Below are 26,960 nucleotides of genomic sequence, written 5' to 3'. Positions count from 1 at the left end.
GAACTGTCTTTTGTTCAAAGCTATGGTCTCTTGTTACTGTTAGACCATTGACTAACTAATATAAAATGTAAATTTAGAAAATAAATTTATCTTTAATCAATGAGTCGTGCATTGACCAGAGGAAAAAAAAAAACAAGTCGTCCCAAACTTATCTCGCTGTTGAATTATCTGTCCTTCACCCCTCGCTATCAATGGCGGATCATCTCTTTCTCTCTCTCTCTCTTTCCTCGATCATCTCTCTCCGTTTCATACTTCATCTCAAACACCATCTCCTCCCCCCCCTCCCCTCAACCACCGCCAATGGATTTCAGACTCTTAGCGATCCTCGCCACCTCCGCAAGCTCCATCTTCATCCTACTGCTCCTCATCTTCACCATCTTCCTCTGCCGTCGCCGCCACGCCATCCAAAACCACCCTCGCCGCGACCAATCCCACCACCAAAGAAGCACTCCAAACTCATCAACAGCTCTCAACCCCGCCGTGAGCAGCGAAAGCACGAGCTTCGATCCATCCATCCGCGAGATATCCATGTCGGAGCTCTCCTCAGCCACCAACAACTTCTCCACAGATCTAATCGTCGGCGATGGAAGCTTCGGCCTGGTCTACCGCGCAAAGCTCTCAAACGGCCTCGTGGTAGCAGTCAAAAAACTCGACCGCGACGCCTTGCAAGGGCTCCGCGAGTTCACCGCCGAGATGGAGACGCTAGGCAGCTTGCGTCACCCGAACATAGTACAGATCCTAGGATACTGCATCTCGGGACCGGACCGCGTCTTGATCTACGAGTTCTTGGAGAAAGGGAGCCTTGACGATTGGCTTCACGAGAAGACGGTCAACGCTTCTTACGCCCTACCGTGGGCCACACGTTTGAGCATCGCCTACGGTGTGGCTAAAGGGCTGGCTTTCCTTCACGGTCTTCCCAAACCGATCATCCACAGAGACATTAAGTCCAGCAACGTGTTGCTGGACTCCGACTTCGCGGCCCATATAGCTGACTTTGGGCTGGCGCGTAGCATCGACGCGTCTAGGTCTCATGTCTCGACGCAAGTGGCCGGGACCATGGGGTACATGCCTCCCGAGTATTGGGAAGGGAACACGGCGGCGACGGTGAAGACTGATGTGTATAGTTTTGGGGTTTTGATGCTGGAGATGGCGACACAGAAGAGGCCTAACTGGCCTGTGGTTGTGGATGGGAAGGAGGTTGGGTTGGCTCAGTGGGCTGTGATGTTGGAAGGGAAGAATAGGTATAATGAAATGGTTGTGTCGAGTTTTGTTGGTGAGAAAGGTGTGGATGAGTATTTTGGGATTGCGAGTCTTTGTATAAAGGAGTCGAGTAAAGAACGGCCTACGATGAATCAAGTTGTGAAGTTATTAGAAGAGGTTTTGGTGAGTGAGTGATGTGGTTTATTAGTTGATAGGTAGATTTTAGTATGATGGGTGATGGCTGGCATTTGTTATGTTGTTTATAAAAGTGAAGTTTGAGCAATGTAATAATTTGCAAAAATAAAGAAAAATATTGTGACATCTTAATGTCATTGTAGGAATTTGATCTTGTTGGAAGTTGAAAATGGAAATATTAGATATTGTTGGAAGGTGAAAACGAAAGATTAGTTTGCCATGTCTTCATCTAAGCAAACAAGAGTATGCAAATATATGTTGTGGTTAGAGTATTTCAGCTTGGATAATGGAATGACCAAAACCCAATGAAAGGATAGTGCTTTAGAGTGCATATAATCCAACAATCAATTACCTTGTGATTATGTAAATATTGTTTGACCTTTTCCTCCTCTCCAAATGTTTGTAAAGATATGAATATACAAACTGCAAAATTGCTAAAATGCCATTTTCAACCAAAAGAAAGGAAGAAGGAAAAGACAAAGAACTTGGTGTTGGCCCAAAAGTTTGTGTGTGGAAATGAAGTTGCTAGAGGGTGATTACTGATTAGATGACCATTTGGATCCGTTGCCCTCTTTTCCCATTTCTCTTTACTACCCAAAAACGCACCTGCACTTTTGACCCGCATCCACTTTCTTTGATTCATCTTCCCGACTGTTCTAATCAAATCATGCGTTTTTTTATAAACCCACCCCTAAAACATAGATTATCTTTGAGTTAATATTTATGTCTATACATATATAGACACAAGTTTTTAGGTAATTATCTCCCGATAGAATCCGAAAGATTCAAAATCCTAAAAAATAACTTGTACCAAATATAATCTCAATTCCTATTATGTACTCAAGATACACTATGTTATTATTAAACATCTAAAATAATTATCTATTACATGAAAGTTGATGGTTGAAGGTGGCGGTTGAAACTTGAAGTTTTTAGTTTTTAGTTTTGTTTTTATTGAATAATGTTTCACATTTCATGAGAACTTAGTTTTCGTTTTATGCTCTCATTTATTTAGTTTTTTTTATATCAATAACTATGTTTATCTTTCGTTTAATTTTGAATGATCAAGTTTGATGTTTCTTTTTTATTTTTGAATCGATTTTATTTGTTTTGTTACAAAAGTAGGTATAAATCATATATTTTAAAACCAAAGATTCGATTTTTCTTATGTTTTGGTTACAATGTGGATACAAATCAGGTATTTTTAAATAAAGAACCGATTGGGATCTGAATCCGAAAATACATCGGGTTGTACCGGTTCTTTGAAGATTTACTAACCCTTATCCGAACCCGATAGAACCCGAACCAGTCTCGAACCAAACTTTTATATAATCTGAATGAGGTTGATTTTGATAAATCCGAGAAAATAATATCCAATTAGACAAAAACAAAATCTGATTGGGACTCCGAATACCCGGACCTAGAATCACGAAATTCGTCCAAAAAAAGGGTAATACTTACAGTTTTTAAAAAATAATGACTAAATATAAAATTACTGGAACAAATAAAAAGATAGAAAAAGAGGTGGAGATACAGACGCCCGACAGTATTCATGGTTTAGCTCGAATTTCGTAGAAATATATGAATCATATTGAAAGCTGAAAGTGATTTAATTAGATTTTACAAATAAATTTGTACGCAAAAGAAGTTTGATATATCTGCCAGACTTTGTCAGATGGATTCTATGTAAGCATGTAATTCCCCAATCGCAGAGACGTAAAATATTCGATTAGGTAACTAAATCATGATGCCTCGACACGTGTTTCTGACTCGATTTACGTGGAATCTACACATCCACATTCACATGCATGACACAAAGTGCATCTTTTCATCTGTAGTTACATTTTCAATTTGTTTCCTTATAACTTGAAACTTTGCTACGCAAGCAAGGGATGCTCATCTTTGTAGCCACAATAATGTCTAAGGGATCATTATGTAACTGAACATAATAAAACTGGCGGAATTACTTCGTAAAAATCATTATCCAATTTTCACAAAAAAAAAAAGAAATCATTACCTTATCATATTAAGATGATAAATCAAATTAGAGTTTCATCTTTTATATATAGGGTTATACTTAATTGCTTTTTTGGGTTATAATTAATTTCATCAAGATAAATAATAAAATTAGAGATATGGAGCTTGTTATATAAGATATATCAAAATGCATATCCTACTAAGTGCTATGGTGAGTTCATTTATACACTTGTTTCTTTTTCTTTTTGCAAAATTTCTTCCTTTTTTGTGTGCAAAATGTCATTACTTGTTCTCTTACTTATTTGTTGAAGTTGGTATGTATTCAGCATAAGATATACCGATATAACACCGAGTCACTTAGTCAAAACCCATTAATTCTAAACTAATATATAGACAAGTAAGCGTGAGACACGTAATTACTTTAGGATCGAATCATTAAACTTTTTGTGAATTAGTTTGAAATAAAAAAAATCATAATAAAAATACTTCCAATGAGTTCTTCTCAGCATGGATACCTATAAATTAATGGGACCTAGTATGATACAATAGAATCTATATAATTAACCAAATGAAATAAAGGATACGAGTTCCACGTAAACCTTCCTCAAGAAAAGTAGCCACGATTGTCCCTTAAACTGACATTGATGCATATTCTATAAAAGATAATGGGTGCTCAGCTCAACTATAATATTATAAAAAAAATATGTGAAGGGCTTGAGACATAAACTGATAAAAGATGCAATATTTAGGGATATAATACTATATAAAAAGGAATCCAATGAATTATTGAGATGTGGCAAGCTTTTCTGTACGCATTAATTTAGTATTATGTGGTTCACATTTCGGATACGCAATTCTTTTTTGGAAGAGGCTTTCATTTCGGATAACGGGATAAGCAATTCTATGCTGATTGATATCAATAGGTGCATATAATATATGTATACAAACGCACTGACATATATGCGCATTTGCACTCGCATATAATCATACGCATTCGCATACATATATACTCAAATTTTCTATCATAAGAAAAGGAACCCACCAAATATATTCAATTTTAGTTGATTTTATATCAAATTTTAGAAAACGTTGTCCAAATTGATTATGGGATTAAGAATGCAATTTCAGATAGAAATGGTAGTTTCGAGATATGGGTCCCAGCCGTATATAGGATTGAATCCAATCGATTGTTGCAGCCACGTGCAGTTCACTTTGTCACCTTGTGTTCCTTAATTGATTAAATCCCATACGCCACACTCCATATACGTATATAACGCCATATTACGATGCGTATCGTTTTGTAGTGGCTTGGTTGGTCGATTTGTCAAATTCCTTTTATACATTAACCAACAAAAATATACTAGAAATTCTTATTGTGTATAAATTTAAACCAGATACCCTAATTTGTTTTAGCAGTATTGTTCCAGTAAGGAAAGTTCTATATACTTTTAGCCTACCACAACTTTCAACCACAGCCTTAAGATTGTTTCCAGTGAGTTAATAGCAGTACTGTGCACAATTTTTTTAGGCCAACTTAATGTTAATATTACGTGTCACTAACATCCATGCAGAGCAACTCCGATAGTACTTTTTTACCATGGAGTTTTCAAGTTATATATATATAATAATTATTTATTAAAGGTATACTAAAATTTTTGGAAACCCAACAAACAACAATATGTCAAATGAGATATTATTGGTTGGGTTTCCAAATTTTTTAATATACTCTTATATACATACACTAATTTGTAACTTCCAAATTCCATGATAAAAACTATCTGTTGGGGTTGCTCAAGACCAATAGTAGTACTGTGCACAAGGTTTTTTTTTCCATTTGCACATGTTACTAACTATATAAAGAATCATCTCGAGTATATCCGTTATGCCGCTATATCTGCAACTACAAAAAATATTTAGAAACATGATATAATTGTACCTACCGTATTAAACTAATCAACTCATTTGTTCCACATCAATCACACTATTAATCTCGAGTTTTAGTAGCCACAAGTTTTTTTACCTAATTAATATGACTGGTTTTATAAAGTCATATAAACCGAATATTTACATATACAGTGTTTTATCCACTTACTTTAGAGATAATGAATTCATGACACACAATTGTTACGACGTCATTATAAAATAAAATAAAATTTAATAACGTTAATAGAAAATAAAAATGAAAAGAAGAAAGCAGAGAACAGAGAACAAATCCGAATATAAATACAAAGAACCTCTCACCACTGGTTCTCAGGGAAAAGCACATTCTCCAAGTGTTTCTCTCCTCTCTGTTCCTAACTCTCATTTGTCCTAACGAGTTGAGATGGGACTAAGGATGTCAGAATCAGCTAAACCATACTTTGCAATGATTTGCCTTCAGTTTGGATACGCCGGTATGAACCTGGTCACTAAAACCGTCCTTGACCGTGGTATGAGCCATTACGTTCTTGTTGCATACCGCAACGCTTTTGCCACAGCCGCGATCGCACCTTTCGCATTTCTCTCCGAAAGGTACAAAGATATTAGTACTCATCAGAGACAAACAGTTAATGTTTCTTTTGATGCGTTTTGTAATATTTATGCGTTTTGGGGGATTTTGTAGGAAAGTGAGGTCAAAGATGACGTTTTCAATATTCATGCACATATTTGTTCTTGCTCTTCTTGGGTTAGTCTTCTTAAACCATCTCCAAAACTTTTTTCTCTCGTTGAATGTATGAAAATTGTTATACTTATAAGGCTAACAACTATCGTGTTATTAAAACAGGCCTGTAATTGATCAGAACCTATACTACATCGGTCTGAAACTCACATCTCCGACGTTTTCTACGGCCGTCAGCAACATCGTGCCCGCTATTACCTTTATCCTCGCCACTCTTTTCAGGTAAATACATAAACAGATACGTAAAAGCAATATTTTATTTATATTGTTGGCATACGTGGATATGCATTAATATTCATAAGTAGATGTTTTTTTTGGTTACACATTCATAGATGTATAAATTATGAAATATTGATGTGTTTATGTCAATATTTGAACGTTGAAAAGGATGGGGAGAGTGGAGATGAGAAAAGTAAGATGCCAAGTAAAAGTGGTGGGGACATTAGTGACAGTAGTTGGATCAATACTGATGATATTACATAAAGGCCCGTTCATCAGCTCTTTCCGATCTCAACTCACCACCACCTCTTCGCCGCTGGCCGGTGATTATCTTAAAGCCACCATCTTCCTCCTCATCGCCTCCCTCTCATGGGCGTCGTTCTTCATTCTTCAGGTATCATTTATTGATAAAATCTAAAAAAGTAGTTGGTGTTATATAGTTTCGTGGGACTTGATTTAGAATCTAAGATTGTGCGGATAGATAAATGAATAAACGCTTAGATTGGTCAATGATAAACCAAATTGTTTAGTTTAGATTGATTATATTAAAGTATTTAAAGTTCCAGTTAAATCTTATTTTTTTCGATTTATTACAATACAGACAAGATTTATAATGAAGACAAAAAAAAGATGATTGGATTAGAATATTCAAAATAAAAATTCTCTTCGATTTTAATTTAAACATTTTGTTATAGAATATATATAAATATATATGAATTTAACCAACTAAGCAGGTTATATGTGTTTTTTTGTTAGGCATCGACTTTGAAGAAATACTCAGCCCATCTCTCGTTATCAACTATGGTCTGTTTCATGGGAACGTTGCAGTCCTTAGCCCTAACCTTCGTAATGGAACATAATCCTTCCGCTTTGAACATCGGTTTTGACATGAATCTTCTCGCGTCTGTATACGCGGTCCGTTTAAAATTTCAAAGCACTTTTCTATAACACAAATTAAAGATCCATTCACAAATTATATATTTTGATTGTTCACAGGGAATAATGTCGTCGAGCATAGCTTACTACATTCAAGGACTTATGATGCAGCGAAAGGGGCCTGTCTTCGTCACTGCTTTTAACCCTCTTGTCGTTGTCATTGTCTCCATAATGAGCTTCTTTGTTCTCGGCCAAGGAACCTATCTTGGAGGGTACGTTAACAACAACTTGTTCATTACGTGGTTTAGTTTTGGCAATCTCGTTTTAATTAATTTAAACGGAAATTTATATTTTAGGGGTATTGGAGTGGTAGTTTTGACTGTGGGAGTCTACACCGTGTTATGGGCAAAGCACCTAGACGATGACGGTGAAGCAATATGCCGTGAAGATAACCCAACTTTAGAAGCCGTTAAGTGTTGTAGTGGCAATAATGGTCTCTCCATAATGCCGAAAATAGACGAAGCTCATGAGGATGTTGAAACCGGGAAAATCAAGTCGGAAGAGAAGGAATCATCGGCAGTGGTTGTGGGTTTTGGTTGTGGTTTTTGGTTTTGAAAGTGTGGATAACGTTTCAAGGTGCTAAGTAGATGAACTTTTTTGTTTGAGGCAAAGTTGGGAGAAGAGTGGCAGCTTTTTGATTCTTGTTTTAATTCCTTCCTCCGCTTCAAAAGTTTTATTTATGGTTTCTAACTTCAGTAACCAAGGATTCCAAATGTACCGTCCATTTTGATCTCTGACTAGCTATGAACTTATGTAAATCACTGCATTTGGTATTAGTATCCAACTACTACATACCATTATTTGTGGATTTAGCGAAGATACATAATGAAAATTGTATTTCCTTTGTTTCTTTGTTTCATACTATGTGTTGGTATACAAGCTTTCACTTATAAACTAATAAATTTGTTAATTATTATTTTATAGCTTTTAGGAGAATTAAGATCCATAATCATAACAGCAATCAAATTAATCAGATGAACATCCAAAAAATTGGCTATTTTTCTTTCTTTTCTACTTATTTTATTGTTAAATATCTTTCTCGTCACTGTAATGGCTTTCAATCTCTCTAAAAATGATTAAAATTCACAAAATTTATTAGAAAATAATATTTTAAAATTTTGATATGATCATATATGATTTGCAGATAAAATATGTTTTTAATACAAAATACAAACACATTCTATTATAAATTTGATTTTATGTACTAATAGTAGTTCTTTCAGTATTAGCAGCAAAAGTACACAATTTAGACTTTAAATTTATTCATAGAAATTTACATTAAGCCATAAAAAGCATGAAGATAAAGACTTAGGCTCTGACTGAAAAGTATTTTTAGAGTAATTTTTGTAGAGTAATATTAGTTTCCACCTAGTTACGCTAATATTTGTCCAATCAAGTTGAAAATTATCACGCTGCTTAGAGTAAATACTTTTGTCATTTTCTGCTTTTTTAGAGTAAAGTTTTTCTTTCCTTCTCTCTGGAGTAAAAGTTTTACTCCAAAATACATTTTTTCTCTTATTTCTTATTTTGCTCAGTTACGCTACTTTTATTTCTTCCTATTTGCACCAGCTTTCTCAATCACACTCTTAGAAGAGGACGAAGGAAATTGGCTAATTTTGAGAAATTTGTACTCTATATTATTATGCATTTAATTTACTCCATTTGTGTTTTTAATTGGCTAGAAATGACCATTGATCAATTTCTCTGCCGTTTATTCATAGAAATTTACATTAAGCCATAAAAAAACATGAAGATAAATAATTAGAAGAGGATGGAGGAAATTGGCTCATTTTGAGAAACTTGTACTCTATACTCTTTCCGTTTCAGTTTAAGTGTTGTTGTAGAGAAAAAAATTTGTTTCAAAATAAATGTCATTTTATGATTTTAATGCAAAATTTATTAATAAAATTCTCATATTTATTTTCTATTGGTTGAAATATGGAAATGTATGGGTAATGATATTTTTATTTTGAAAATGTATAAAATTAAATGTTTTTTTAATCTGTATGCATGAACCTAAAACTATAATTAAAATGATACGGATGGAGTATTATTCTGCATTTAATTTACTCCATTTGTGTTTTTAATTGGCTAGAAATTTGTACTCTAGTATTTATTATGCATTTAATTTACACAAGGCCAAAGGCTTGATAGTGTTCGAAATAAAACCCATTATAAACCCCAAATAGAAATCCAGTCGGAAACATATTAACTAAACCAGTCAAAACAATATATAAAGGTTATATGCCAAAGTTACATATATTTCGTGTCACAGTAGCAGATCTATATTATATATTGTTGATAAAATAAACTAAAACTGCATGTGAAATTATCTCCAACCTTTCTTTAACGAATAAACATTTTTAACTCATTTCTATATTGGTTTCTATAATAATACATATTTACTATATTTCATATATATATATATATATATAATTAAATAATATTTTTCTATCTAAGAGAAGAATTAACATATATCTATTTTATTTAAATATTATTTTTAAAAATACTTTGGAATAAATTCAGAATTATCTATTTTAAATAAAAGAATATCAAAATACAATGAAAATAGTCTAATATCTTTAACAAATAAATGTATGTTTAAAAATCATTAAACTGAAAGACTGAAAGTAGAAAACATGTTCAACAACATAATATATGTTTAAGTGGTAGCCTAGTGGAAATCTCTTGAGATTTGGTGTGTATCCACATCAGTTTTAAGTTTATTTTTTTCTGAAAACTAAATTATCACCACTTAGCTAGTATGAGTTTGGGCTTCGCCCCAAGTGGTTTACATGGTGGGTCGTAACATCCATCCTTTGCATTAGTCGGAAGGTATTCCAAACTCGGACCAGATAGTGTGGTACGCTTTCGGCTAGTCTACTCTGTAGCACTAAATGTGTTATTCCCGAAGCCGATCGGATCAGCCGATAGGGTTTATCAAAAAAAAATAGTATATATGTTTGCTGAACATCATTAGATTGGGAGAAATTTGGCCAGGCATTCAAATTTAACCAGGAGCAAAGTAGGGTCTATATGTGTAACAAAATTAAATAACATTGCCTCTTATGGAGCCACATATTGAATGATTGAACCCACCTATAAATGAATATAAAATAACATTTCACCTATAATGAATATAATAACAATTTTTTTAACAAGTCTTCTACAGAAAAATACGCAAAAGTAAAATATAAATTTTACGTCTCACTAAATACACCCACCTACTCATCTGTCACACTTAACACACAACACCGAATCTCCCACACCTTTTTTGGTTTTGAAAAAAAAGCAACAAAATTATCTTTTAACAACTGATTAATTATTGATTAGATTATGATCTTGTACGTAGATTTGAGGTGAACCCACTTGTTTTTGTTGAAAATTCTTTAGGCAGAAAAAAACAGTTTGATTTGTAATGAGCGAGTCTAAACCATTGTCTATCGCACGCAGCTATGTCTGGTTATATCGCACCAACCCTCTCTACTTCATGTGATTGCCAATAAAGGTGACGTGTCTCTCACACCAACCTCAAAATTAACTAAAGCTTCCTTATCCTACACTTCCCCACTCGCTAACAAAACGCTTGTGACCACGGTATCTTACGTAGGGAGAGACAAATAAACATTTACTACCGCCAAACGAATGTTTTCAAAATTTGAAATAGAAAACATGATTATAATTTTAATGATGGCAGCATTGGCAGGAAATGCAACAATACTAGTTTAGTGTGGATTAGACACTGTACTTAGAAGGAACTTGATTGTGATTCTATCTTTATAAGAAAATATGTTTTGCAGTCTTTGCGTTCCCTAGTTTTTATTGTCAACGTGACTAACACCTAGCTAACATGCACGTATTTGAACATTCATGCAGTAATTAGTCCTTGATATTCGATTAAATACATTTGTTGAAAGTAAAACTAGTCTATAATATAATAACATTTTACATTGTATTCATTGGAAAAACGAACATTTCTCATAAACTATTTAATTCCATTGACAAATTATGCAAAGATATTAGTGTCAAAAACTATGAAATGAAACAGAAAAATATTTTCCTTGCCGCAATAATACTATATTAGTGAATATAAAACACTACTGTTTCACATATAATTATGAAAAGTTGAACAAATAATCATGAAAAGTTGTTGAGAAAAAAGCTCAGGTGAATGGATTTCACCTCAATTCTCTCGATAAAGTAACCAGTGAAATCCAAAGTAATGATTTTTTTTTTGTATAAACTACCGATCTTAATAAAAAGTTAAAAAAAATTATGTAGATTTTTGAGTATCTGCACTCCCTACCAAGACAAAACATTATAATTAGCTAAATATCAATTTGTACTGTTTGGCACTGTTTGATAATTTTTAATACCATATTACCTTTATTACTAAAATATGACTTTCTTTCGCTACTCAGAATCTAGTTTTTATAATTTTATGTGATAGTTTACATATACATGTTATATTTCCTCTCTATTCCGATGTGCATGTATTACCTATCAATTTAAACTTAAATCGAGAATATTTTTTTTCTTCTCTTTCAAAAATTTTAGTTTTCGATCATTTTTCATCTCCTCTCTCTCTGTTCTTCACTTTTCTTTGATTTTGAATTTGACTGCTCAATATTTTCTCTTCGAGAAGTTTATAAATCTTTGCTTCTATGATTGGCTTAAGAAAAGCCCATAGCAAAGTCTCTCTATCGAAATTAAGATTTGAGTTGATGATAAACTTCCTTGATTTAGTCCAGCTTTTGTTGCAAAATTGACGTAAGTTTGTCGTTTGTTTTAGACGAAGAATCAATTCCACTTCAAAGATTATCAGCTAGAGAGGGGGAGTTTTAACAAATCGGTACAAGAATAAGCTGCTGATTTTTTATTACGGTTGACGTTGCCGGAAATCGTAGCAGTGATCGGTGCTCAAGGCGGTGGTGGTACAGTACGGCGTTGCCACATATCTTTGAATCTTCAGTTAACTTACACGTGTTTTTATCTTCTTATAAGCTTAGTAATCTGATCTTCTTGTAAGCAAAAGCTCACGGTTCAACTGAGCCTTACTTGGACTTTAAATTTCTTATCCATAAAATTGAAATTAAATACCAACAAACATATAAAGTGTCTGCATAAGTTGGAGTATATCCCTAATAACTTATATATTAACTTTTTAGAAATTAAAATAGACATCATTTTCAAATAGAAGGTGATCAAAAATTTCAATATCAGTCTACGGCTATGTTTTAAATTGTATCTATTTATAAAATTGACCGTTATCTTTCTAAATATCCGGTAAGTAAAATAAAATACCAGTTAATACAAAAAAAAATCATGCAAGTCGAAGTAAAACCACGCTAACTAACATGTTAGCTCGAACTTTCGTTTAGGTTTAACAATCATGTTAATATCTATAATTATACAATAATAATATTTTCAGCGAGCAAAACTATTATCCGATTCATAACTTTATAAACACCGCTAATTATAATATTGTACGTACATTTGTAATGTTAGCTGTAATCACTGAAAGTCTTATCGCTATCTACACAAACAAACACTGTAAATTAAGATAGTGTGTAAATTGATAAGAATTTAAAAGTTTAAGCACGAAAATGTCTCTACCCCTTTTAGATTCATCATGCAGAGATAATTTATGCAGAAACCAATTTAAAATGGATTTATTTAAATTTCATAACAAAAAAATGTTCTAAAATTTTGTGAATACGAAGAAACTATCACTTTTCTTCTTTATAAACGCCGGAACGGAACGGAACTCCAGTCGGTTTTTGCAATGATATTATAAAAAATATGCGGTGCAGATTGAAAACTTATTCCATTTGATATCAAATTATTAAACTTGAATAATATCTCTCTATATTATTCTTGGAAACACACATACCATATATATAAACTTAAGTAATTTTAGTTACAAACTATTTAATGTGGACCTATACCAAAATTTAAATAAAATCTTTACCAAATCTTTTCTCACTTGTACGCCTACATAAAAAGATATCTGAGGTTATAATTGTAATTTTGTTTGTCTGCATCTACAGTTTTTTTGTAAATTCTACTGTTATAGGTATTTTGCTAATATACATGTTTTCTATGTGTTTTCACCTAATTCACTCTAGATATTTTCCACTTCTGTTTTTTTCTCTGCCAAAGTCTCGTCCACATCTAACATACCCCATCATCAATAATGGACATCGTCCACTTTGTTGTTTGTGTCGTGAACTTTGCGATTTAATTCCATATTTAAGTCTAAAAAGATAATTTGTTTGCTAAAAGCTAAATATTTCCCAATTTTTATTCTAAAATAAATAAAATAAATTGGTTCACCAACCCCTCCCTAATATAACTCAAAGTCTCGACCACATCTATCTAGAATTCTAGAAGTGAATTCGATTTATACGTACTTTTTCCCCTTTTTACTAATAGTTTGCTGACCAATCCGATGTCGTGGTTCCTTATAGCGGCGGCGACACTTGCCGCCGTCGTCTCTTACAAGCTGATTCAACGGCTAAGATTCAAGTTCCCACCAGGCCCACGTCCCAAGCCTATCGTCGGTAACCTCAACGACATAAAACCGGTCCGGTTCAGATGCTACTATGAGTGGGCTCAAACCTATGGACCAATCATATCGGTCTGGATTGGTTCTATCTTAAACGTGGTCGTATCTAGCGCCGAGCTAGCTAAAGAAGTCCTCAAAGAACACGACCAGAAACTTGCCGACAGGCACCGGAACAGATCGACAGAAGCATTCAGCCGCAACGGTCAGGATCTTATATGGGCTGATTATGGGCCACACTACGTGAAGGTGAGAAAAGTTTGCACGCTTGAGCTTTTCACACCTAAACGACTCGAATCTCTTAGACCTATACGTGAAGATGAAGTCACTGCCATGGTTGAGTCCGTCTTCAGAGACTGTAACGTTCATGGTACGGCATCAATATCATTTTAGGTCAATCTTTCATACAAAAGACTACTATTTATTTATGAATCTGATTTATATTAATAAATAATCTAATTATGCTAATATATTTGTGATTGTATAATCAAATAATAATTCTTCGCACTACGAACATTCGTATCAGAAATGAATTTGTAATGATATGCTAATTTTTTTAACTAAATTAACATTTTTACTAAAATCTAGTTTATTGGATCAATGATTATTTCACGTCATAAACAATTCATTGGTCTTCAAAGAATTATAAACAGTTTAACTTATAATTTTTCTTCAAAATATTGCATATATCCTTTAGATTCTTATAATTATTATATATTTGAATATTTTTATAAACTTTTAAAATACAAAAAAAAACTCTTCAAATTTTTAACAACTTTAAAAATATTTTTTTTATTCTTTAAATCAACCAACTCTAACTAAATTCAACTCTCATTAACCCCATAAACTTATAATGTCTAATATAATTCCGTCTTCAGAAAATAAAACAAAAGGATTACAACTGAGGAAGTACTTAGGAGCGGTTGCGTTCAACAACATAACGCGGCTAGCGTTCGGGAAGCGTTTTGTGAACGCGGAAGGTGTGATGGACGAGCAAGGGCTTGAGCTCAAGGCCATATCATCCAACGGTCTGAAGCTAGGTGCTTCACTGTCGATAGCTGAACACATCCCCTGGCTCCGGTGGATGTTTCCCGCGGATGAGAAGGCGTTTGCTAAGCACGTAACTCGTAGGGACCTCCTCACACGAGCTATCATGGAGGAGCACACTTTGGCACGTCAAAAGTCTAGTGAAGCCAAACAGCATTTCGTTGATGCGTTGCTTACATTGAAGGATCAGTATGATCTTAGTGAAGACACCATCATTGGTCTCCTATGGGTGCGTTTAGTGTTTATAAGAACTTAAATTGAGATATATTTTGAATTTTTAGGCTTGAATGGTTGCTAAGACAGTGCACAACAATTAGTGTTGTAACCATTTATTTATAAACCTAATGAGCTGAGTTAGATCGTAATTTTCAATTAGAATTTTCGCAGTCCTACAATCCGTTAGCTGGTTAGATGTTTTCGAGCTAGTTAACACCAAAAACAGAACAACCATTTAGACCCTTTGAGTTATGTAGGTCTCTTGTTGCTCACGTTAGGTCATTGGTGTGTGTGTGTGTGTGCAGGATATGATCACGGCGGGGATGGACACAACAGCTATAACAGCGGAATGGGGCATGGCGGAGATGATCAAGAATCCAAGAGTACAACAAAAAGTACAAGAAGAATTCGACCGTGTTATCGGACGTGACCGGGTCCTAACCGAGCCAGACTTCTCACGCTTACCCTACTTGCAATGCGTGGTTAAAGAATCATTCAGACTCCACCCTCCAACGCCTCTAATGCTTCCTCACAGATCCAACGCAGACGTCAAGATAGGAGGCTACCACATTCCCAAAGGATCAAACGTCCATGTGAACGTTTGGGCGGTGGCTAGAGACCCGACCGTGTGGAAAAGCCCATTAGAGTTTAGACCAGAGAGGTTCTTGGAGGAAGATGTTGACATGAAAGGTCATGACTTTAGGCTGCTTCCCTTTGGAGCAGGAAGAAGGGTCTGTCCCGGTGCACAACTTGGTATCAATCTGGTGACGTCGATGATGAGTCATTTGCTTCACCATTTCGTTTGGACACCGCCTCAAGGCACTAAGCCAGAGGAGATTGACATGTCTGAAAACCCTGGACTCGTTACTTACATGCGTGTTCCTGTTCAAGCCGTTGCAACGCCTAGGTTGCCTTCTGAACTTTATAAACGCGTGCCTTTCGATATGTAACCGTCTCTCTGATCCACATCCTGCTGCTGCTAGTGATGCCGATGGCCTTGTTGTTTTCTTTGTATGCATGTCTCACTTTTGTGGTTTATCATTGAAAGCTTTTTGATGAGATTAGTTGTGTCACTTGTATCAAAAATAAGCAAAAGAAACCAGCTTCTTTCTCATTGTAATAACAAACAAAAAGCCAAATATACACAACTGGCGTTGGCACTATTTGTGCTCCTAGTTCCGATAAAAAAATTGATTTACGCTATATTTTTAGTATAGCGCAAACTGATTCCGGGCCATAGAGGAGATTAGGGTCTAAAGCCTAAACTCATTATAGTTAACAAAAAAACAAATTACAAGAAACCATATATAACAAGTTCCTTGATTACATTAACTTCAGGTTCTTACACACTGGTCTGAAACCAAGCTATATCAGACTTATTTATTTCATATAATTTAGCACAAACATTTAGATTATTACCCTTTGAACAAGTGAAATGTTCAAGAGGATGATTCTTTAAACTCCCGTAACTGCTTGAAGTTCATCCATGGCTTCACCCAAACTTTGGCTTCGAAGTTCTTAGCCTGGCCACCTTCGTTGGCTTCTAGAGTTAGGTAGTACATCATTCCAGCAACTACTTGTTGTCTTGCCTTTACAATCTTCTTGAACTCAAGAACCTTGTTCTGTACTTACCCGACAAGAAAACAAAACAAAACAAAACTTGATCAGACAAAGATTCTTGTCAGGATCAAACAGAGGAATTGAAAACCTCTTTGTTGTTATGTTCTTGAATAGCGAATCGAGCGAGACTCTCGATCTCTCCACTGTTCTGGTTTCCTGGGAGATCATGAACGCCTCCTACTATCACGTGCTCCATGCGTCTCTCTTCTGATCTGCAGATCCCTGATCGAATTGCTCCACCGAGAAAAAGGGTAACGGTCAAGAACGTAACAGAGACGAAAGGTTTTGATTCCATTTTAGATCTCACAAGTTGTGGCCACGCCCTTCTCTACAAGTTGTTGCTTGCTTGACGATTAAGGAAAGGAAAGTGACAAGTCACCGAACGAGTGACACGTGTCGTTAACTGAGAGGGTGAGTGTTGCCATATCTTTATGAGGAGTTGAAGAGATAAGAAAAACAAAACACGACATGATGTGGGTTTCTGAATAATAGAAACGGCACGCATTCTTTTTTGTTTTTTGTCGTCTTCTCTAGCCACCTCATTGGTTATTTGAATTGTTTGTTAATGAAAGCAACTACTTCTAAGTAGGCTTTAGTTTGGTATGTGTTGGCCAACTTTTTGGAAGGAGAAGACCGTCGCTGGATGGAGGAATGGAGTCTTTTGGAGATTTCTTCCTACTACTGATTTGTAGTCGTTCTTTCTTCGAATATATGGTGGTATAAGGTTACTGTACTATGGTTGTTATTTGTAACTAAGAAACTTCTTTACAAATATAACTAGATTTTGATCCGCACAATTGCGTTGGTGTTTGCTTTCATTTTTATATACGTAAAAGTTTTGTTCTATATTGTTAATAGTAAATATTCTTAACATTAACTATATTTTCAAATGTTTATGGTTTTTTTGAACAAAATAATATTATAGTTTATGGTTTTCTTCTTCCTTTACTTCTTCTACCATTTTTTCAGATAATTTCATAATTTTTAAAATTATATATTTTTTTGTTTTTACTCCATAAAGCTTTGTAGTTTATATTTAAATTATTTTTCACAAACAAAAACTTATAGCACAAAATAAAGTTGCACCTTCTATTCATAAATTTAGATTGAAAAGTAAACTATGTAGTTATAACAAAAAATAAAATTTTAATTTTAATAAAATATTCTGATATAAATTTCAATTATGCATACTAAACAGTATAGATTTGGGTCATAAATCTTTAGCACCCCTTAAAATAAATTTAAAAATTTTGGAATTATAATTTCTATTCAAATAAATTTGTTAAAAAAATTATTTTACAATGTTATTGTTTATTCCTAGAGTTTGACATGTGACCGTCTAAATATTTGTTTTCGCTTTAATATTTTTTTTACTAAATGGTTTAATATATATTTGTAAATTAAAATGTATTAACTAATTGTTTTTTTTGTCAGCTGTATTAACTAATTGTTAGTATAACATTTTAAAACATAATTTTTTTATTTATTACTTTGAATAATTATATTTTTGTTATTTTAATCGTTTATTATACCACAATGTTTCATGAATTATTAGTATAATTATATATATGACTTATATATATGAAAACATTAAACCAATAATTTATGAATAAATTATTTTATATTTTATTTATATATTATAAAAATTGATTATGATGTGTGGTTTTACTTTATTATTTACTAGTAATAAATATCAGAAAACATTAAATATGTTAATACGAAATATATTAAGAAATCTATTGAAAAGTCTATTTTGGTTAAGATTCGATTAAGAAAATCTATAATTTTAATTAGGAAATGACCAACATACTTAAATATAGGTTCAATAAATATCTCAATGACATGTCATTGTAAATATGTGGTACAACAAAGGGATAATCTAATTTTGTAATCTCCTTTTATAAATTAGTTATATTTGTTGGAAAAGGATTACTAAATCAGAAACTATGTTTCTTTATCGTTGGGGTTAGTGATGTAATTAGCGACCAAAAACTACCTTAATTAATATCACAGCTATTTTACTTTTGGGTGGTTATTTGCCTCTTCTCCATGGACGTGTACACTATCCTGAGATCCGCCACGGGCTTCGAGAGTGAGGCTGCTGAAAAAGCCTTTGTCGACAAGTGCAGAGGCAAGCCCAGGTAATTAATTCTTTTATATTTTTTTAACGTCTAATTAATTATGCTATTACAACGATGAGAAATATTACATAGACGATTCTACAGCCGACAATTCTACCATCAAATGAAAAATGCACGTCTGACTGCATCACTCTGAGCCGTCCTATAAGATCCATGTTGGATGATACGCCATTGCACCATGCTGAAGACCTCTTGTAACCATTTTTTTCCATGATCTACATAATTTGCGTTTTCTGGGTTTGAACCTCAGACCTGGTGTAAAAGCATTAACGAACCCTTAGTCAACCACTGGACTAAGGGGGCTTCCACAAATTCTTTTATTTATTTGTTTATTTTTTTGTTTGGAGATACTTGTTTATGTTATTGTTAATTGTTGATATCTTCCTAGAGTTATAATTTCTGTGGAGACGACACTTGTCTGCCTGAGGATGAAATCAAGAAGGAATTGATTAATCACTTCAATTCATGTGGCGAAGTCTTAAGCGTTATCGTTCCCAAAGACCCTGATGATAGCCCTAATCTCCACAGACGTGCTGTTGTTATTCTTCTCGGAGATGGCGCAGAAGAGAAGGCCTTGCAACTTAATGGAACTGACATTGGAGGATGGAATGCTCTTGTTAAGGTTGAACCGGAACAAGAAGACGAGGAGTCATCACGCTATAGATCCTCTTTGATTGACGAACTAATGAATGACCCAAAATTGTAAGTTGATTTGGTTTTTTATTGTCTGTAAATTATATGTATTGTTTGTTGTTAGATAACACATTTGCAAAATTAACTGCAGTTGGTATGGCGTTTCGGTTAGGGGATATGACACTTCCCTTCCTGTAGACCAAGTCGAGAGCGCTTTGAAAAAACATTTCTCTTACTGTGGAGAGATAACTCATGGTTTTGTCAATACTCTCGACAAGCAGACTAATATCTATTTTTCCCTACAAGAAGAAGAAGCTAGGGCTCTGGATCTTCATGGAACTAAAGTGGGAGGATTCAAATTAGATATTTCTCGCGTACCTTCAGTCCTAAGTAACCGTCCCCTTGGCAACGGTCAAATTGGTTTGGGCTATACTGTCCCAGGTAAGCACATGAATTTTTTTTTTTTTTTTTTCTAATTGATTCTTCGGTTTCAAGGTAAAACAAACTTCTCATGAACTCTTGTGTTTAATGTAGCTCATATGATTGAGTTTGCCGGCAAGACCGACGACGATACCGACGACGAGATCGAGGACAAGGTCATTGCTTTCAAGAAGCAGAGGAGATTTATCTAGAAATTTTTCTCTCAAGAAGCTCTATCTTTGGTGTTTAATAATAATAAATCGTGTGATGATAATACAATGCAACCTCGGGGCTTTCTTACTTATGTTTAATCTCAAAGCTCATTATGTATGTACGATGAGCCGTTTGTGTGTATCTGGATGATGAATGCACTCTTAATAATTATTATCTTTACTTCTATTAGCTATATGTCGATCGATGGACTTGGACGTACGTGCAATTTTTTTTGGTAGAGTAGTTATTGTGTGTACTGCCCTTCTTATTCATTTTGGTATTGCTGTTTTTTTTTTTTTTGTATGCATGTCTCTTCTGTGGTTTATCATTGAAAACTTTTGATGAGATTAGTTGTGTCACTTGTATCAAAGATAAGCAAATAATTCAGCTTCTTTCTCATTGTAATAACGAACAGAAAGCCAAATATACACAAGCAGATAGCGTTAATTAGTACTATTGTGCTCCCAGTTCCGATAAGAAAATTGATTTACGCAATATTTACGCTATATTTTTAGTATAGGGTCTAAAGCCATAACAGGTTCCTTGATTACATTAACTTCTGGTTTAGTATTACACACACTGGTCTGAAACAAAGCTATCTCAGCCTTATTTATTTCATATAATTTAGCAGAAACATTTAGATTACCCTTTTGAACAAGTGAAATGTTCAAGAAGAAGATTCTTTAAACTCTTGTAACTGCTTGAAGTTCATCCATGGCTTCACCCAAACTTTGGCTTCGAAGTTCTTGGCCTGGCCACCTTCGTTTGCTTCAAGAGTTAAGTAGTACATGGTTCCAGCAACTACCTGTTCTCTTGCCTTTACAATCTTCTTGAACTCAAGAACCTTGTTCTGCACTTACCCGACAAGAAAACAAAACAAAAGTTAATCAGACAAAGATTCTTGTAACAAGAAAAGAGAGGAATTGAAAACCTCTCGGTTGTTATGTTGTTGAATAGCGAATCGAGCGAGATTCTCGATCTCTCCACTGTTTTGGTTTCCTCGGAGATCATGAACGCCTCCTAAAATCATCGTCTTCTCCGTGGTTTTCTCATCTGATCTGCAACTTCTTGATTGAATTGTTCGACAGAGGAGGAGGGTTACGATCAAGAACGTAACAGATACGAAAGCTTTTGATTCCATTTTCAGATTCACAAGTTGTGGGTGGCCTCGCCGGTCTCTTTACGTTGTAGCTTGACGATTGAGGAAGCAAAGTGACAAGCCACGGACCGAATGACACGTGTCATTAACTGAGAGGGTGAGTGTTTCCTTCTTTATATGAATATAAGAGCATCATTATCCCAAAATTGGTGTCTTAATTATTTTTTAATAGTTTTTAAGTAGTAAAGTGACTTAAGAGACATAGCTAAGAAATTTTAATATTTACCATCTCCAATGCAAGTTTCTTAGTTAAGAGTTCTTAAAAAAAATTAAACATTTTATGAAAAACATGTCTACACAAGATGATCTTGGTCGGTTGAGAACGAGAGAGTATATGTGTGATCAAAAGTGACTGAAAACCACAAGACTTCCTCCATGACAAAAAACTACAAGCTTATTCCCAATGCTACAAGACAACAAAACAGAAAACTACAAGACTTCCTCCACTCCGTGACACAAAAAAACTCCCAATGCTCCATTCTTTGACTATGTCTTGACCTGAAAGACGAAGATGAATCAATAACCAGATGCAATACATGAAACATAAGAACAAGAACATGAAACATAAGATCAGAACAACAAACAACAAACACATCAACAGAACTAGCATGAAACAGACAAGAAACAACTCGTCAAACCTTAAACAAAAACACTTAAACACCCGTGATTTCACTACTAATGAAAGATCCTTAAAAGAAACATTATAACATTGAAGTTTAGTACTAAAGCCATTGCCCCTAAAAGTAGTCTTTTGAAACTCATTCCGACAAAATTCTTAAAAAGTTTTGAACTTTGCTGAAAAGCTAACTACTTTGATTGAAACCCACTTCAATTACCAAGTAGAAAGGATAAGCAAGCATCACAAGAGGCAGTGTAAATCTAAAGAACCGAGTGGGTTTGTCTAAACTCTTGTAGATTTTCTCAGACATCTGCAGTTACAGAAACATTATATAAATAAAAACTTCATCTAAGAAACATTATATAAATAAGAAACACAACAACACTGAAACAAGACAACAAGAAAGCAACTTACAGGATGCCAAGATTAGTCGTTCTCAACATGTCCATGGTTCTGGTGGTGAGTTCTGTGGCTAATTCTCCTGCAGATCAATCAAAGGCCATATACTTAAACATGTAGAAGACAAAAATAATCAACAAGTTGCTTCCCAGAGATAGGTTTGAAAGCAAAACGAACCAGTCATGGTAAGGGACAAGAATAGAGGCTAAGAACGAAGAGAGCCCATAACATGGTTCCTTGAGCAAACCAATAGAGAGGCCAAACAAGCCAATTGTTGAGGTAAGCAGCTCCAGCAGCCAACGCAAACACGATCGCACATCTCTCACGACGTAACGGAGGAAGGGCGCCTGGGTCGAATCTCTGCGTTTTGGGTTCTTCCTCCTCGATTGGAGGAGAGGAGTCGACTGTTAGAGCTCTGTTAAGCCCAAGTTCTCCATTATCAGAGCTCTGTTCCTCTCTCTCTCTCTCTCTCTCTCCCTCGCAGAAGAAAGAGAAAAGACCCTCTTTTTTTTCTTTCTCTTTTATTAATCCATCGATTCACATCCAATTTCATAGTTTTGTTCATCGATTGAACCACTTTTGATCGATGATTGATTTCGTAGAAAATAGAGGAACGTAGAAGAGAGGGAGATGGATCGGAGGAGATGACATGTGGGTTTTAATTCATAATTAAACTAAGAGACCCTATAAGAAGACCCGATAATGATGGTCTAAGAGCATCGTTATGCCTAACACCCACTAAGGGTTTCTTAATTTTTTTTTTGTCTGATTAAAAAAAAATAAAGAACCAATCGCAGACCGTCATATGTCAGTGAGGCCCGCAAACAGTGTAAGAATTGGACAAACTGCATTCCTTATTTCACAACTTTTGAAATTTCACAACTTTTGAAATCGATTATTGCCATTTTATGGGACCCACACCATTGGAACAGCAAGAAACCCTTTTATCACCTCCTGATAATCATGGCCTAAGAAGTCAAAGAGATAAGAAAAAAAGAAAGACGGCAACATGTGGATTTCTGGAAAATAGAAAACGGCACGCACTCTAGATGCATTATTTCATATAGAACAGCTACTACTTCTTCTGTTTTCTCAAGGAGTTAATAATTAGTTTGTTGATATCTTGTGAACAAGTAAACTTAACTTGAGTTGCATTTATATATTCCTGATTACATCAAGTTACATACTTACATTACAATTGATTTTATACAGAAATTTTAATGGTAATTAATGCTCAGAATAACATGATACAATATGAGATGAGAAAGAAGAAAAAAATAACAAGTATATTGGACTGGACGGTTTACTCTGCTCGTCTCATATAATCCATATGCTTTCTAAGGTATTAAATAGTTAGCCTATGGGTCATATGCACACCTTGTTTACCTCTATATAAACACCTGAAAGTTTGTTTTAACCTTTTTGAGATTTTTCATCTTATTGGTTATGTTTTTTGTTTTTCTTTGTCTTCTTTTATTATTGTTTTCCTAAACTTGGCACTAGCCTTTTGCTCAGTGCTTCTTGCAAAAGTCTCTGGAAGCTCTCCAGGAACATGTCCCATTGGACTGTTGTCATGTCCCCGAAAGAAACACCTTCTGATTCAACATATTGCACACTCATTGATGGGCTCTTGCTCCTCATGGTGTTTCCTCTCTTCTTTTCTTTTGCATGTGGTCCTTTGGGAGCCAAAGGTGGTTTAGATACATGAATGATCTCTGAGATCTCCACTTCACATTTCACTTCATTTCCTTTGTCAACTACAGTTGTTTTTGCTTTGGTGCAAAGGGTCTCCAAGAGACTGAAACTATCTTCACTTCTAGCGAAGTCCCGAGTCATCTTCTCACCTATCTCTGCAAGACAAAGCCCTGAAGCAGCTGCTTGTTTCAAGAAAACGGTGCATACTATAAGGACCCTTATGGCAGATTCAGGCAAAGAGTGCAGTTCATTTCTAAGAAGCTCCGCGTCTTTGAAAGGATCTAGATTAGATATATACTCCAGCTCAGTTTCAGTGAATGGAACCAAAGCTTGAGGCCAGTTAAGCCACTCAAAGTAAGGATCATCTAGACACTCAGGGAGGCATAGACCATGATCTATAGGGACAAGCTCAGCAGTTCCAACTCCCTCGTCTTGTTCACATCTCTTCACTAGCATATTCCCTGCGTGCCTGTCAAGGTTCAAGACTCTCACATCAAGTATACCTATCCTATGAACCGAAGCAACCGTGAAGCTTCCTGGACCTAACTCTCCAGCATCAAAATCATGACACACAAACTTCTGCAAGGAAGCAACCTTATAGGGCACAGAGGAGAAGGCGGCGCTGACGTGGAAAGGAACATGTGAGATACTAACCAAAGCTGTTGGTGGAACACTAGAGAAGCCTTGGTAGTCAAGTAAGTAAGCAGCTAACTCTCTTACACCAGTTTCACCAACAGGAATAGAATGTTTCATTCCAGGTTGCCCTAGCCTCAAACTTCCAGACTTTTTAGGGTTGTTTAAAGCTAAAGGCTCCTCATCAACCGGTTTAGCCACAGCAATGTTGTGACCCTTCCCGGTTTGGAGAAGATAGGCACCTCCCAAGCCACTTGGTAAAAGCATAGGCTGGGCTCCGGAGACAATAGCCATGGTCACCTCAGCCACTAGGGCACGAACGGTGGGAACTCTCTGTCCACCAAGAATCTCAATCCGTGGAGCAGCGGTTGCTTTCTTATCTTCCTCCATGTTAGCAGAGGAAGCTATAGAGAAGCAAGGAGAAGATACACTTCTATGGATGTTGTCATCTTCAGGTTTTGGTTTAAAGGATTGAAGGAAGCTGAAGTCAAGGTTGGTGAGGGATTGGAGTCTGCATCTTTGTGAGGAACGGTTGAAGTAAGGGAACTTGTCACTGAATGGATCAATAGCCACGGCCATATCCGAGATCAATGTTGGTTTGAAAGTGATGGTTATGGTCGTAGCCAAGCAATTCATGCAAAAAACTTGACACTATTTTATATTATACACAACAACTAAAAAGAACTCGTTTTTCAAAACCTAGAAGATGGTGTGTGCTTTAATTGCTTCGTTTGAATCCATTGTTCCCTTTAAAGTATTCACTCCTCCAACCATTAATAGCCGCAGTTTTCTGCAAATAAATACATCAAAAAGATGATCACAAAAAAGCCCTAAAAAATCAAGAAGAGGAGGTTGCTTGAAGAACAAGGCATGAGGATTCTTGAAGAACAAGGTATCAAGAAAACGAACCCTGAATACAGATGAAGGCATTCAGGGAGAGAAAGGCAGGGGGGAGCGTCAGAGAAGCCGACACCGTCACCGGAAAAAAAAACTTTCTCTCTCTTTTTTTTTTTCCTGAGACTCCCCTCTTTTGGAACGATACTTCTTTTCTCTTTTTTTTCCTCTTTCTTCAACCCTTTATGTTATTCTATAAATGTCTCTCTTACTTTATTTACGTTTCAGGTTTTGCCGCGTTTTTCTGATGGACAGATAGAAAACATGACTTTTGCTAAAAATAAACATAAAAGGAACTTTCTGAAATAGGTTAATAGAGAGTGTGTTAGGCATTATCGTCCTCGTAGTCATGGACAACTATGTCGAGAGCTTATATTGTTGTATGTTTTGACCTTTCAACTAAATAATGTTAACCTTACAAGCAGAGCTGGTTATGAGATTCAGGAAGCCATTAACATTTTTAGGTTAATTTTTATAATTCTTTCACAATTTGAAGGTCATGTGACGTATAACATTTAAAATCTAGGGACCAATGTAAATGTTTTATCAGCTATGCATAGAATCGGCATTATTTACAACTACAAGACAAAGATTCCAAGAGTTGTATTATCCAATGTATCATGACGTCAACTGAATTTGTTGTTAGTGACTTGTTACGGTTGTTTTTACGATCGTTTAATTTTCAGGTGTTGTTGACTTGCGGGCTTATATATCCAAAATATTGCATATTTGGTGAGTTTGTTCAGTTCTCTTGTCCTGTGTCATTTTTGAAATCTAGACTTGTCTTTTTACTTAGAACCTTCTCTTGTCATGTGCCACCAGGCCTAGTTAAATGATCGATCTTTATTGAGTTTTCTACATAAAATGAATGTTTTAATATTTTGAATTTTGGGAATATAACGTTCAAGTCAACTATTTGACCATGTCATCATCATCTTTATCATATGCTTTGGACAATGGTTATTATAAACATTCAAAAGAAAGTTTGGTAAGTTGCAACTATCCATTTAATCAACATAAAAGGTTCCTTTTCGTTAAAATAACAATTTAAAAGTCTCTTTTTCTGAACCTACCAAGTTAGATTCCATGGATAGGAAATGTAGGATGCATGCATGCATGTCCTATAAATCCAATTCCTTTGCCAATAATTGTGCTTCTCTCAATCCAAAAAAATATATAATTATTATCTTTGGTCACTAGGCAACAAGCACATAGCGTTAGCATTTTTGTCTATGTTTACCAACCATACTCAAAAGTTCACTATATTTATAGTTCCCCGGCCATCAAACTATACTTAATGTTATAAGACACGATCATTGATGAGATTAAAGATCTAAACTCTCATCAACATAAAGAAAAGGATATGAACCCCACAAGAGAAAAAAAATCTTTTTTTAATGTACTACAATTGAAATGTCATATGAAAGCTTGAGATAATTAGATATACACAAAAAAATAATATTTCTCTGCTTTGAAAATGAAACAAACAAAGAGAAAGAAAGAATCATAGAAACGAGGCC

General features: G+C 34.9%; 6 protein-coding genes across 7 annotated transcripts; 3 read left to right on the top strand and 3 right to left on the bottom strand.

The window, feature by feature from the left end:
• The first annotated feature begins 91 nt into the window (after nucleotides 1–91).
• On the top strand, nucleotides 92–1,521 carry LOC106391629 (receptor-like protein kinase BRI1-like 3). Its single transcript, XM_013832315.3, has one exon. It carries the CDS (start codon nucleotides 100–102, stop codon nucleotides 1,393–1,395), a length of 1,296 nt encoding a protein of 431 aa, XP_013687769.2. The 5' UTR covers nucleotides 92–99; the 3' UTR covers nucleotides 1,396–1,521.
• A 4,075-nt stretch (nucleotides 1,522–5,596) lies between these two features.
• LOC125585687 (WAT1-related protein At2g40900-like) lies at nucleotides 5,597–8,032 on the top strand. The gene is made up of 7 exons (XM_048755219.1): nucleotides 5,597–5,883; nucleotides 5,975–6,037; nucleotides 6,137–6,253; nucleotides 6,419–6,644; nucleotides 7,007–7,165; nucleotides 7,247–7,398; nucleotides 7,483–8,032. Exons 1-7 carry the CDS (start codon nucleotides 5,696–5,698, stop codon nucleotides 7,739–7,741), a joined length of 1,164 nt encoding a protein of 387 aa, XP_048611176.1. The 5' UTR covers nucleotides 5,597–5,695; the 3' UTR covers nucleotides 7,742–8,032.
• Nucleotides 8,033–13,405: 5,373 nt separating this feature from the next.
• Nucleotides 13,406–16,177, top strand: LOC106391625 (cytochrome P450 98A3). Its single transcript, XM_013832309.3, has 3 exons — nucleotides 13,406–14,121; nucleotides 14,630–15,027; nucleotides 15,320–16,177. Exons 1-3 carry the CDS (start codon nucleotides 13,638–13,640, stop codon nucleotides 15,962–15,964), a joined length of 1,527 nt encoding a protein of 508 aa, XP_013687763.2. The 5' UTR covers nucleotides 13,406–13,637; the 3' UTR covers nucleotides 15,965–16,177.
• A 128-nt stretch (nucleotides 16,178–16,305) lies between these two features.
• LOC106391626 (cysteine proteinase inhibitor 3) lies at nucleotides 16,306–17,024 on the bottom strand. Its single transcript, XM_013832312.3, has 2 exons — nucleotides 16,723–17,024; nucleotides 16,306–16,636 (listed from the first exon to the last, which is right to left on the bottom strand). Exons 1-2 carry the CDS (start codon nucleotides 16,927–16,929, stop codon nucleotides 16,454–16,456), a joined length of 390 nt encoding a protein of 129 aa, XP_013687766.2. The 5' UTR covers nucleotides 16,930–17,024; the 3' UTR covers nucleotides 16,306–16,453.
• A 3,543-nt stretch (nucleotides 17,025–20,567) lies between these two features.
• On the bottom strand, nucleotides 20,568–21,291 carry LOC106391624 (cysteine proteinase inhibitor 3). Its single transcript, XM_013832308.3, has 2 exons — nucleotides 20,973–21,291; nucleotides 20,568–20,891 (listed from the first exon to the last, which is right to left on the bottom strand). The coding sequence occupies exons 1-2, from the start codon at nucleotides 21,180–21,182 to the stop codon at nucleotides 20,709–20,711; spliced, it is 393 nt and encodes a 130-aa protein (XP_013687762.2). The 5' UTR covers nucleotides 21,183–21,291; the 3' UTR covers nucleotides 20,568–20,708.
• Nucleotides 21,292–21,459: 168 nt separating this feature from the next.
• LOC106394723 (phosphatidylinositol 4-kinase gamma 1-like) lies at nucleotides 21,460–25,590 on the bottom strand. Of its 2 annotated transcripts, XM_048755218.1 has the most exons (5): nucleotides 25,456–25,522; nucleotides 22,396–25,336; nucleotides 22,234–22,300; nucleotides 22,037–22,129; nucleotides 21,460–21,698 (listed from the first exon to the last, which is right to left on the bottom strand). In XM_048755218.1, the coding sequence occupies exon 2, from the start codon at nucleotides 25,180–25,182 to the stop codon at nucleotides 23,695–23,697; it is 1,488 nt and encodes a 495-aa protein (XP_048611175.1). In that variant the 5' UTR covers nucleotides 25,183–25,336; nucleotides 25,456–25,522; the 3' UTR covers nucleotides 21,460–21,698; nucleotides 22,037–22,129; nucleotides 22,234–22,300; nucleotides 22,396–23,694. The 2 variants fall into 2 exon arrangements, with proteins under 2 accessions (XP_048611175.1, XP_048611174.1); XM_048755217.1 differs by lacking the exon at nucleotides 22,037–22,129 and having other exon boundaries at nucleotides 25,456–25,590.
• Between the last annotated feature and the right edge of the window lie 1,370 nt (nucleotides 25,591–26,960).

The sequence above is a fragment of the Brassica napus genome, chromosome C4 (genome assembly GCF_020379485.1).
Source record: "Brassica napus cultivar Da-Ae chromosome C4, Da-Ae, whole genome shotgun sequence".
In the NCBI taxonomy this organism is placed as follows: Eukaryota; Viridiplantae; Streptophyta; class Magnoliopsida; order Brassicales; family Brassicaceae; genus Brassica; species Brassica napus.
Note: the sequence above shows the minus strand (reverse complement) of the source record. Positions and strands in the feature narration are given on the sequence as shown.